Genomic DNA, 13,606 nt, shown 5'->3' on the forward strand with positions numbered 1-13,606 from the left:
GTTTTTACCAGGTCTTTGTTAAGCACTGTCAGACCTGTCCTGCAGCAAAGTCAGAGAGAGGACAGTCCTTCCAGTGTCACTGCAGTACTTGTGTGTGGTTTCTCTGTGTGCTGGACTGGCCTGTTTTCTCTCTCTCACGCCACTACATGGCTACTCAAATCACCTTTAGCTCTTTAGAGATGAATCAAAGTTTCAAGCTTGGAAACTTTTTCAGACTTTGTTCCTTAGCTAACTGACAGAAATCCTCTGAAACATCTTTGGAACTGGGTCTGTCAGGCTGCTGAGGCATATAATTCTGCTCAGACTTTCCAAAGAAAATGCTTTCCATTTCTGCTGCCCCAAGAGTCTGGAAGCACTTGACTATACAGCTATGGAACATTTGTCTTCTTTAAGAAAAAAGTGTTTTAACCTGCAGACTTTTGTATATTTTTCAGTTATTATCTTTTGGGTTAAAAATTTTGACCAAAACTTTAAAGTCTACTTTGATTCCCCACTAGGAGATTTTCAGGAGCTTTCTAGTCCAGTTTGATTGGGAAGCCAACCAGGGAGAGAATAAAGTCACCAGATGTTTCAATTACAAAGTAACCTACCTCTGATGTACAAATTGCAGCCCTTTGCCTCTTAGAGATGCGTTGAGGAGGTGAATATGTTGGCTCTGTATGGTGGAGAGAAGAGAGACTCCCTCTCATAAGAAGAGAAAAATGTTTTCTGAAGTGCAGGAGATGCCCCCCTACACCTTTGTAAATATTCTGAGAATCATCACAGTCCAGGAGGCATTCAGACTTCAAATAGCTCCATAATTTTCCAGGCTGAGAAAAAGGTGAGAGTGTGTGTGAGAAGAGCATTGGGAGTTAAGAGCTGGGTTGTATGTGAAGCTGAGAGATCTGTGCTATCTTTGTGTATTTTAAGTGCCAGGCATGGGGGAAAATGTACTAAGGATTTTAACCTACACAGATTTTATTATCTTTTAAAGAGCCACAGACTTGCATTGTTAGCATTGCCCATATTGAAAGATAAACACCTATCTTCTGTTCTGATGTGGCATTATAAAACTGTAGCCCTGATTTAACTGAACCAGAATTTGCTCCAAAATGAAAATGTAGTGACCGATGGTAACAATAATAATTGTGTTATGACTGTACTCGAAACTACCTTTCTGCTTTATCTCATTGAATTGATGCCTTTAATTTGGGTGAGTGAAACAAGACTCTCTTAAAAATCTTGGGATGGAAACCTTGCTGTCAAATCAAGCAATGCCAGGATCCCAAAGGATTTTACACATCCTTCCCACATCAGCGTGGCTACTCCCATTTGAAATTCTACTCTTTTAGAGATAGTTAAAGCCAACAAAACACTGATCTAGCAGAGGAACTTCCTGATCAACTTACCTTTAGATATCACTTTTTCCTGTGCTTTTTTGTTGTTGTTAATTCTGCTACTTTCTTTTTCTTCTCTCTCCAGACAATCTGGGGAGGTCTGTTCCTAATAATTTGTAGAAACTTAACTATTTTTTTCAGGAAAGACTTATTCAGATAGTCTTTGGCAGCCACCCCATTCAGAGGCAGGCACACACTTAGCCTCCAGCCATGCTGTCCTTGCCAAGACGTATTATAAAATATCACCTCACAAGCAAATAGGGAACTGATAATATCAAATAGAATTTGTAAGTTTTGTGTAGGCTGTATTATTCATTCTCTCTACACTTAAAAGTCTGATATCTTGAATCTAAGAATAAGCATTTGCTAATTGCCAGCTGTTCAGCTGGTTGGTCCTTAATTTGAGACACTGCTGGTGGCTGGTACGTTTTGGTGGCTGAAGGACTCCCACTGCGTCCTTTGAGCACATGCTTTGAAGTGTTACATTACCAGGGGCTAGTTAGAGCTACAAGGTGACCTTCTACATTGAAAGGGAAAGCACCGGGTTTTGGAGCTCTGCAAGGCTATAGACACAACAACAATATTAAAGGACACATACACAAATGTCACTTACAAACAGGGAAATAAAATGGCACTTACAGGAGGATTTTTTTTTTTAGTAAAAGCAAACATTTTCAGTTGATTCCACTTCTTTTTGGCTTTATATAGTTACAGTGTTCTGATAGAGTTGTGTCTTCACAAGCTGAGGGAACGTAATCTAATCAATGCTTTTTTCATGCCACAGGAAAGATGCTGTAGTTGAACATGTGCCTTACAAGGACACTCCAAGGCACAGAGAGCAGTTGAAGGAGACTTAGGAATGTTGTTGTAAATAGAACTGTTAGAATATGGTTCCACAACAGCCTAAACTGGTCTAAACTGAGCCTAACATATTCCCACATTTCCTACCGACTGTGCCTTGCACTCTGGACTGGACAGTCACAGGGTTCAAGGGACCCACCCAGATGAAAAACTGCCCCACACCTTCCCTGTAGTAGGTGATTGGATTTGAGTTGGATCAGTATGAAACAGCTCACTGCTTGTTGGGACATGAGCACTGACTGGTAACAGCGAAGGGGTGGGAACACGAGGGCGGAGCAAAGGTAGTCCTGATGTAATCCAGCTTGAGCTGCTATTGAAACTACCCATAGACTGTGTAAATACTAGTAAAATTGGATGGGCCTGGGAATATTTCCAGGCACTAGAATGAGATTGTCTATGCTATTAAACTGTTAAAATGCTTCCTGGCATGAATTTGACCTCTTCCAATTAACACGCACTGCAAACAATTTCTGGGCACAATTTGGTTGCTAGGATGGTCCCAGTAGGCACTTTGCAAGCACGAACTTTCTGTGCCAGTTAGCCTCAATGCCCAGGAGTGTTTCAGGCATATGGCGTTTAACTGGTAGAGACCCATCCCTACTTTCACATCCTGCCCCGAGGTTGCAGCTACTACCAGTCTGAAAAGGGAGGTCTAATCCTGCCAGATCTTGTTTGGTGAGAACAACCTAGTCCTTATGAGCTAACTTGGGTAGGATGTCTGACTGTCAGGCCAGCAACACAAATGACTAGATTAGAATTTTATACTACCCTGTGTAGCCTATTGCAAGCACGCATGAAAAGACAGGACTTGTCTTGAACAAATGATTTTCAAAACAGACAATAGCAGAGCAGAAAAGATGGGAAGAGATGGAACATACAAATAAGAAATTTTATTTCCTTTCAATAAGGTGGTCAGAAATGCATATTTTGCATTCATTTCAGGTTGGGAGGGGAGAGGGGAGATAGCAATAACTTGTTATGCAGTTGTATCTGTGCTGTAGAATATTCAGTGACTTATTAGGCAGAGTTTTTTTGACATGATTTTTTTTTCCAAGTCAGCTGCAGAACTGGGAATGCAATTATTCCTCCTTCTTCACATAAAAAAATACACAACTGCAGCATTTCCCTTTCAGTTTGGAATATTAATAAAATCAATTACTATGTATCTTGAAATACTGAAGCCAGGTCCTCATTTTAATATGTAATTGCTTTTTGGTTTTTGCTTTTTGTTTGTTTTTTTCACAGTTGTCTTTATGAGTTTCCCTACACATCAGGAAATCTGAAAAAATGGAATTTTTACATCTCTCCAGGTACAATCACTTGGCAATGGTAATGATCCATCTCCTCAGTGCACCCCCTCAGTGAACAATTAAAGGTGTTATTTTGAAGGAGTCTTTTAAGCTTTGCTGTACACATGCAAAGAGAGTCTCCTGGCCGGGTTGCTCTAGGACCCAGAGTGACTGGGATTGACAGAAATCTTCACCTGAATGAATTTTCCCTGTATGCCTTATAAGGAGTCCAGGAAAACAAGGAAGTGATAACCATGTTCACGTTACTGTATGCACAGCTTGTCCTCTTTACCTGCCCAGGTAGCCTTTGTTTTCACTTTTGTTCATGGTCCCTCCTGCCAGGGTTGAAGTTTCCTCGCAATCCGGTGTAGGTGAAAACATACCCTCCAGGAATGTATAATTTTTACGACATTCTACCTTTACACAGATGATAATTAACAAGCTAATACTTTTTTGTCACGCAGCCAGCACTGAAAACGAATGGGGATTGAATTGCTTTGCCTCTGTTTCCTATTCCTCCAAAGAAATAACTATGTGCAAGGTAAGGCTCAGGGGCAGGGAGATCTATTTCAAAACCTTTTCTGCATTGTTTCTTGCTTGAAGTTGACATGAAAAAGCTTTGTGTCTTCTGTATTTAAACCTTCCTTTCTGTTTAATGATTTTTTTTTTCGACAGACTGCTCTAGGGCTACACTGCCAATTCATCTATGATTTGGTGGTCATTACATAGCACAACATGTCTGAAAGAGACAGACATTTGAGCAATTTCGTTTATACTAATCACAGTTTGATCTGCTGAGAAACTTTAATGTTATACATACGACTGAGTGTTTCACTGGTATTTGCACAATGGATAAAAATCATATTAAGTACCTACCCAGCTGAATGAAGCAATTTTAAGTGTATAGAGTGAACATAAATCTGTTCTTTTAATATCTCTGGTTATGTTGGAAATTGCTTACCTACACCATACCAGAAACACATGTAACGCTTTACCAGGTGCACTAGAGAAAACAAGTTAGCATGCTTTCAGTGAATGCCACCCATAAAGCATGCAAAAGTAAGTATGTTAATTGCCAGCAATTCTGAGGTTTTAATCTTTATTAGAGAGTTAATCTTCTACCAATAGAACTACCACTAAGAAGGAATTTTATCAGTAATCCTAAATATGGCTAAACGTGTGCATTTTTCACCTCCCACATTTTCTAAATTATTTGTTTCTTCATAAATTGAATGATTAAGCATGTTATTAATAGCCTTTTATCTTCTTGGATTTAAATTTAGGGACCTGTTCTCAGGAAAGCGCAGTGACTTGTGAAGATTGTTTGCTTTCCGGACCACACTGCGCTTGGTGTTTGCAAGAGGTACAGTGATAAAAAAAAAAAAATTCAAAGTAAGACTTGAAGTCTTTGTAGTCACTCTGAGTGATGAAGTATTGACTTAATTGGGTCAGCCCATGTTTTTGTAATGCATACAGCACTTAGTAAAGCCTTCCTGGGGATCAGAAGTGGAATTGAATCTACCCTTCATGGTCTATTATTCATTGTTGGGGTGTGATTGGTTTGGTTTTTTGTTTTTGTTTTGGTTTGGTTTGTTTTTAAAAAAACCAACAACATCAACCTTCTTCATCTAAGGCAGAAATAAAAGTACTATTAGAGGGGCTCAGATCATCAGCCTGAGGGGTGACTCACCCATAGCAATGATGAAGCTCCAGACATGAAGTCAGAGTCCAGACTGTATCTTACGTGCCAAGCCAGACAGTGTAAACAGAAGGTTTGCAGGTGTAAACAGTGTGTAAGTTTGCAGATGTATAATTTGCACACAGAAATTACTAATCTGTGGTGGATTTTAAGTATGATGATAGTGTTAGTTTTATAATTAGTATGACATAGATATGTTTTGGCTAAAATATTGGACTTTAAAAATATATCTGGATTTGTTTCCTATACATCTGTTTCATATTTTCTTTGTAACCCTGGGCAAGTGACCTCACATCTCTGCTTCTAAAACTTTTACCTGTAAATGATGCTAAATAATATCTCCCACTTCACAGTAAATATTCTAGCTCTTATTTCATTAATGTTAGCAAGTTAGCCAGCTATCACAATTAAAAACTTGACAGAAGTAATAGAGAAATAAAACATGTCTTTTTCATTGTAGTTTCTGATTTTCATCTTTGCTGCTAAAAGTACTTATTGCTTTTGTGTATACCAAAATGATACCTAGGATGGGACTAACATACTGCTTTATGAAATAACTCACAAAGGCCAAACTGCACTTTTTAAAAAAATAAGTGTTCTAAGGAATATCTTTTGCAACAGGATTTTATTGAAATTGGATCACATAATTTTGACTACTGCCATGCCTTTTCAGGAAAAAAAAAAAAGCCCGATATAATTCACTGATGTAAAACCAAACAAAAGCAAAACTGTGGAACTATTGAAAACTTCAGAGCAGTAAACATGATTTTTTATTTTGTTTATGAGCTCATTCACTTGTTTGCTAGAGAATAGCACATTAAGAGTGCCAAAGACATAGGAGTTTTAGCATCAGAGCAAACACAAGCACCTCCAATAAATCTTTTTTCTGTAGGATAAAAACACACCTTGTAATTGTATGTGAAATATGAGGCTGTCTCTTCACACGTTTTGAAAAGTTAAAAACTGTGTAACTAAAGGAGATGATATGGATCTCCCTGTGAAAGGTTTATAATGGTGCATGCATTTTATGCACTCTGTATTCAAGAAGCAGTGGGTGAGAGTTTTGCCTGAGCAAAGGCATCCGTTTCGGTCTGAAGAATAATAAACCACTGTTCCCAGCAGGTGTCTCAACATTGCTTCCACCAAAATATATAAGATCCCTGACAATTTTCATCTTGGCATGAAGGGTGACGTTTTGGTAGAAAAAAGGGTCATAGTTCTGATTTTAATAGGTTTAAATAAATTTGTTTTGCTTTGGATGGAAATTTTTTCAGTGACTGAATTCAAAGAATATTTGTGGTTTAATGGCTGAAACCCAGGTTGTTTGCCCAAACATAGGAGAGAAGAGCGGCCCCATGGTATGGACCCATGACTATCAGCCAGGAATTAAATGTTTCAGAGCTGGTTTGGCCAGGCATTACCCAAGTTTTGATTAGAAAGGTCTTGCAGGCCAGAGCAGTTTCTATTTCAGGAGACAGCTGACTGATTTTGAGGATCTAAACTCTAGACATAGCTCTGGGAAATGGTAATAAGGCACAGAAGCCTCTTTTTAAAACTAACCATTAACTTCAGGGTTTGTATCTACCCTGTAGCAGTGTTGTGGAAAGGAATGCATATCAATGCTTTGAATTGAATAACAAAAGTAAACTGCAAGATATCCAACTGGTATTAACAGGCTTGTGATTTGCTCTGGACTGGGAGAAAGTCAAGTGGGATACTGGTGCACAACGACAACTGAGCAAAACATAGATGTGGGGATGCCAGGAGCCCCACTAGTGCTTGGGAGTGGTGGGGTCAGGCTGTGGTGCTTGTTGGGCACCAGGCAGAGGAACAAGGACTTACTACCTGCTTCAGTAAACATGTTAAATGAGTGCTGTGGAGAAAGAGTAGGTCAGTTAAGAAAAGAAACAGTGAACACTTGGTACCCCACAATCAGTTTGTCACAAAATGTCTAGGGGTTTATTATCTGCAAGACCTCTTCCATTATTAAATAATGTGGTTCAAACAGTAGTTCAAAACTGTTTAGGAAAGACTGATGAATTTGTGGCATAATTCTGTGCTACAAAAAACAGGGGCTCAGAGGGGCTTTGTGTTATCATTCCCAGCACTGTGAGAAGCCAAATGCAGTGAGTGGCACAATTCCCATTCCCCAACAATAGGGCAGTTTCTCCCAGGATAACAAGTCGGTGTAAGTTACGTTAATTATACACCTGGGTGACATGATCCATGAAGGGCAAATTTAGGTTTCTGTGCCACCTAGATCTAGTTCTGCACTAGTCTGCACTAACTTGGACTCACCTTTCATTAGGCAGATGATGGTGGCTAGTCAGTAAAAACATTTAATTCATCCCTTCCTTCTCTTATTTGCCTTAGAATTACACAGACTCAGCTGGAATTCATGGAAGGTGTGATACCCCAGAAAATCTTTTGTCAAAAGGATGCCAGTTGAATTTGATTGAATTTCCCGTTTCAGAAGTAGAAATTCACAGAAACAAGCCCCTAACTATATCGACCCAGAAGAACAATTCTGATGTCACACAGGTTTCTCCTCAAAAATTAACTCTCAGTCTGCGACCAGGTAAGTCACAGTTCATAGATGTGGAGTATTTTTTTCAGATAGTGTGATATGCTGAAGCTTCTCATATTGAATGGTCTACAAAAATCTTGGCAGAATTAAGATGAAAACCTTTGCTGAGTCTGAGTTATCTGTTGACTCATAGCATGAAAACTAGGTTAGACTGAGTTCAAAATACCTTCAGAAGTGCTGGGTACATGCTAAAAGTAGGGATTCGTATTTTTAGTTCTTCTCTTCTCTTGCCACTGAGGTGGCAGGGATAGAATGAAACCCTCTGGCTCCTCCCGAGCCCACCTCCTGTGCCTCTCCCCTGCTGGTCGGGCAAACAGCATATCTCAGAGGCAGCGTACAATCTCGCTTTGAGGATGTACAAGGTACCAGTGACATTTATGGTTACACACCAGACCTGCTTTTCCTTCAGATGTGAATTTTTCCTGGAGAAAATCTAAAATAAAGAAAAGTAGGAGACATCCAGTTAGGTCACGTCATAGTGCTGGAACTGAGAATAAAACTTATGTGTACACTCTGGCCTTCTTTGAATTTCTAAAGTATAAGGTAGGACCCATAAGCTCTACCTTTAGCTTCAATTAACTTCATCTAAGTTTTCTAAAGCTGTATGCTGCTGAAGATTTTCTCATATTTTTTTCAAATATAGCAATCAGGTTTAATTCTGTGCTTACGGCTTTACTGCAGAACTGTTTAGAAAAAGCCCCAAACATTAGAACTGCTTTTAATTTACCAGACCCTCATTTGAGATTTTTCTTGAGAGAAAATTTTTAAAGTTATTTTGTTAATGCTGCTGGTTATTTAATATACCAGATAATTTTCACCATATAGAGTTTATGAAGAAATTGACATTGTTCATGCCTTCTGCCCAGAAGTGCTAATGTGTCTCCCACTTTATAGGACATGAAGAAACAATACAGATCAAGGTTCGTCAGACTGAAGATTATCCAATTGATCTCTATTACCTCATGGATCTTTCAGCCTCCATGGATGATGATCTGAATACAATCAAAGAACTGGGTTCAACTCTTTCTAAAGAAATGTCAAAACTGACAAGCAACTTCAGACTGGGGTTTGGATCTTTTGTTGAAAAACCAGTTTCACCATTTATCAAAACTACAGCTGCAGAAATAGACAACCCTTGCAGGTAGGCAGGGAAAGTCCCAACAGTTGTTTGCATACCAGCATTAAGTCATAATATTAATCTTTTGGATAAAATTCAATTAAGCAGCTTCACTGGAACCTCTGCCCTCTTCCAGCTGTAAATGAGTCCTTAAATTCACACTCTGATCATTATTCTGTGGAGTATGATGTTATTTGGAGAGAGGAATCTGGGAGTGATTCCGCATTTTAGCTTTTGCTGCTAGTTACAAATGTGCTTAATGCCTTAACAAACAGATATGCAGAATAGTTATGTACTCTTCTTTAATTTTCCAGAAAAAAAATACATATACATAAGAACTTTATGACACCATACTAAAGAGTTGCAAACTCAAACCCAACACAGAATATCAGTTTCATTTAGCCAAAAATGTTGTTTTCCTGCTTTTTTCCACCCCTAAGGTCTAGCAGTCTGCCTTAACCCAGGCTGCCCTAGCCCTTGCCTAACCTGTGTGGGAGAGAAGCTGTGCTCTGCAGTCTGGAGCGGGACTGCAGCAGCTTGCTGGTGCTCTCTGAATGTCATTAAGGAACTACAGGTCCTAATGTGCTTCTGAATATGAAATCAAGACACAGCAGGGTGCATGGCAAGGGCTGCACTTTGGTAATTGGCTGAATTACTTTGCTCTAGGAGGCATTTCCCAGCCCTTATGCAGACCTTTTTCCATTGCCCAATTAACTGGATGCTCTTTAATTATTGTATGTTTTTCATTAGATCTTCTCAGGCACAGGAGATACATGAACAAAAAAACTAATCCAGGCAGGCCTTTGAAGTGTTCATTGTAGTGATTTTTCACTCTGTATTATCCATAAGCTGTCTCACTTTTCTTGCAGGAGTGTACCATATGAGTGCTTACCCACCTTTGGATATAAACATGTTTTGCCACTCACAAATGATGCTGAAAAATTCAATGAAATTGTGAAAGTACAGCGAATCTCTGCTAATATAGACACTCCAGAAGGAGGATTTGATGCAATTATGCAGGCAGCTGTTTGCAAGGTAATTGAAATTTCTAGGCATAATATTAATTATTCTGTGTATTACTGCTTCTAGTATTATATGGTGGTATTTCAAAGTGGCAGATTATTTTTCAAGAATTTTTAGTGCAATCCAAGAGCCTCATTAAATTTGTGTTAAAATAGTTTTGGCTGTACCAAGAAAAACATGCACATTGCAATATTTTAGTGTTTCCTTTTAATTGCCAGGGATAAATAACCCCAAATAACTGTATAATTACTGTGTCTGTTTTCTTGATTTTTTTTCTTTAAATATTTTTCATTAACTATGTTAAGAGTAGTAAGCAGATTGACATGAACATGGCCAGCCTGTGTTATTAAACACAGGGATGGGGAGACAAAATGTTAGCCAAAGACAATGGAATGAACACAATCTCTTAAGAGACGTCATGTTGCCTTTGATGCTCCCTTGAAAACCATGTTCTTCATTTCTTTTGAGGTGCTGTCCTCCAAATATTTAGCTGCTTTTCTATATTGTCATGCAATACAATCTGCTAAATTGTTGTGCTTTAAATGCAGGAAAAAATTGGATGGAGGAATGATTCTCTACATTTGCTGGTGTTTGTGAGTGATGCTGATTCCCATTTTGGGATGGACAGTAAACTGGCAGGGATTGTTATTCCTAATGATGGGAACTGTCATTTGGATGACAATAATGAATATTCCATGTCAACTGTTCTGGTAATTAACTGAATTTTGTACAACTCTCGCATTCTGGAAATATAAAGACTAATAGGAGCAACTTAAAAAATTAATGAATTATACTTTTAACACTGAAATGTATAAAAGCTGTGGAATGCAGATATTTCATGTAGTCTATTTCATTTATAAGTGAATATTTCAGTAAACAGAGAAGTGTGTTTGTATGGAATTAGGATAGATTTTAACTAAGACAAAAGAAATAACAAATCTGATTTTTGCTAACCAGGAAAGCACATTAAATTGGACTGACTGGTATTTCCTCCTTGATTATGTTCTCTAAAAGGGTTTGAACTCAGGAGGAGTTCAGGGATTTGCAGGACACTGTTCCTGTAGGATGATTTACCAGCTTAAGATTCATTGTTCAAAAATACCAAATATACACAGTATAGTGTTCGGTGTAGGACAAATATCCAGTTGTTCTGGTGCAGTGTTATTCTTTGGATTAAATATATAGATAACAGATGCTACTGAGCCAAATATCCCAGTATGTAAGCAGGCTCTATACCTTATTTTAGAGGGGTTTCCTTAAAAACAATGTGAAGAAATTCTATACACGATCTTTTATTTTGTATACATGTATTCCTAGTTAAAGTTTGTACTACACAGAGAACACAGTGTTAATTATGATCACTTGAACAGTGTTAATTATGATCACTTGAATGTGTGTTTCACACAGGAGAGACAGTTAGTAACTAGAAGCACATGAGAAACAGACTGATGTGCCTCTCTTCTGTTTGTTTGCAGGAGTATCCCACAATTGGACAATTAATTGACAAACTTGTGCAAAACAATGTTCTATTAATTTTTGCTGTAACAAATGAGCAAGTTCACACATATGAGGTGAGCAAATTAAAATGTTCAGTTTGCCAGTATTTGTTTTAAAGTTCACCCTTTTGCACAGCTGATACAGTAATGCTAGTACTAAGGATTGAATTCTGCAAGATATTTATGTATTAAAAATAACTAGGAAATCATATATTGGAGGAAAGCTCTTCTGCTTAAGAAGTGCTTCTTCATGTATTGATTTTGACATTCTTAAGTAACTTTTAAATTGGATTTCAAGTTGAATCACACTAATCTTTTAAGTCAAGGATTGTCAAACTAAGCACTGCTAAACTTCAGTGTAATCATTGGGATTAGTCTTCTGTATTTTATAAGGCTAGAGGACAGTTGAGCCTTTTATAAGACAAGAACACAATCTGAAACATGCAGTTGTTTTCATGCTCAACTCAGATCTTGCTTTGTTTGGGTTTTTTTTTGGTTTTTGGTTTCTTGGTTTTTTGTTTTGGGGTTTTTTGCGTGTTTTGGTTGGTTGGTTGGTTGGTTGGGTTTTTTTCCATTTTTGTTTTATTTCTTTGATGCTTTCCTGTGAGACTAGTAGGAAACTAGCATCAAGATGAAAAGTGAAGATGATGATGGACAAAGTCCTCTTTCCTTATGTATTGGTCCTCATGAGTAGTGAAGGAAAACATTTAATTACAGGAATTTGGGGCATTAGGACTAGCAGAATCCTCTTCAGTGAAGTAAATTTCCTGCTCTGTGAAGTCATGTCATGGAAAATGGGAGCCAGGAGAGAGGGGAGAGCAGAGGAGCAGTGGTTACAGATACACAAAATCCATACCATATTTTTAATAAGTCAAATATCATTCATACCTGCAACTCCATCAGCCATCTGTTCAGGCATCTGTTTTCAGCTTCCACTGTTACAAGCCCTCCTGCAGCCCTGTGCTACTTTTGACCCACTGGATGTTCCAGCTGTGAGCTGAGGCAAAGCTACCAACAACTGCTTCACTGTTCTTACAGTGAATGTGAGCAAAAACCCTTTAAGATAAAATATGATGGGTATTGGCAATTCTTATTTCTTTTTCTGTCCAGTCCTGCTCCAGGAAAGAAATTTTCACATGCTAAAAGAAATTCTAGATATGAGTTCAGTGTGGATAATAAAGGTTTTTGCAGCCTAAACTTGGCTGCCTGGCCACATACTGCTGCTGTGTGAAAGGGGACAAGCAGAGAGAAATTGTTCCTCCAAATTTATTCAGGTTGGTTGAGAGGGAGTCAATAAGGCTGATCCTGCTGATACAATAAGCTTGGCTTTCCAAAGGAAAAACCTTTGCAAAACATTCCTCGTTAAAAACAAGAGTACAGTAATGAGGAGAGAGGTGCTCCTCTGGTGTGATTACCACATGGAAAAAAGGAAAGAAAGTGTAGGGGAGAAGAGAGAGCAGATGCATCCTTGAGGCACTCACCAGTATGATGGTTTTCAATTTCTGTCCTCTCTGTAACCCAGGGAAGACTCCCCCAGTACTTCTGCAACTGATTCCAGTGGTAGAGTTGTTTGGAGTAAAAGTAACGCTCCAGCTGTTTTACAAAATTGACAAAAGTCACATCTTTCATAAACTGATTCTCAGGTTACAGCCTTGACAAGGGAGAAAACACTGCATCTTGAAGCACTGACAGCTTGGCCTGTTTAAAGAGTGTATTAAATACTGAGCTGGATCATGAAAATTTAGATCGGTAACAGTAGAATTCAATCTACAAATGCAGTGGAATTCTATAGTCGTTGCATAGTTTAAATAATATTTTTACATTAAAAAAACATTTACTAGATTTTATTATTGCTCAACAATTTATTAATAGGGACCCAGTCAATAACAAGCAAAATATTTTCCCTGATTTTAATAGGTGCTGCATAAATAAGGGCAGTACTAGAAAGGTAGTTTGTAAATATCTCTTTGATTTAAAGAAACTTATTCTATCCAAAGAAACTTTTATTTTACTGATGGCATTGTATTTTCCCTTGGAAATTGCTGGTGGTCACCCTCAGAGATGGCCAACAGCATTCTTATCAGGGTGTTTCTATACCAGTATCCCTGTGTCTTATATCAGTATCAAAGTTACCGAGGGGCACCCTTTCTTCACTGGT

The 13,606-nt window shown here is 38.3% G+C and overlaps 1 protein-coding gene across 4 annotated transcripts in view; it reads left to right on the plus strand.

The window, feature by feature from the left end:
- ITGB6 (integrin subunit beta 6) overlaps positions 1 to 13,606 on the plus strand; it is a 49,568-nt gene that overhangs the window by 12,230 nt on the left and 23,732 nt on the right. For 2 of the 4 annotated variants that reach the window (XM_050340141.1, XM_050340139.1), the window contains exons 3-9: positions 3,991 to 4,067; positions 4,810 to 4,889; positions 7,599 to 7,803; positions 8,707 to 8,953; positions 9,799 to 9,964; positions 10,501 to 10,662; positions 11,428 to 11,523. In XM_050340141.1, the coding sequence (XP_050196098.1) occupies positions 4,007 to 4,067; positions 4,810 to 4,889; positions 7,599 to 7,803; positions 8,707 to 8,953; positions 9,799 to 9,964; positions 10,501 to 10,662; positions 11,428 to 11,523 (1,017 nt within the window). In that variant the 5' untranslated portion in view covers positions 3,991 to 4,006. Of the gene's footprint in view, positions 1 to 672; positions 821 to 3,482; positions 3,548 to 3,990; positions 4,068 to 4,809; positions 4,890 to 7,598; positions 7,804 to 8,706; positions 8,954 to 9,798; positions 9,965 to 10,500; positions 10,663 to 11,427; positions 11,524 to 13,606 lie in introns of those variants that run through there. The other 2 variants (XM_050340140.1, XM_050340142.1) reach the window with 2 other exon arrangements.

Source organism: Myiozetetes cayanensis, unplaced genomic scaffold (genome assembly GCF_022539395.1).
Source record: "Myiozetetes cayanensis isolate MyiCay16 unplaced genomic scaffold, myiCay2020 scf9, whole genome shotgun sequence".
NCBI lineage: Eukaryota > Metazoa > Chordata > Aves > Passeriformes > Tyrannidae > Myiozetetes > Myiozetetes cayanensis.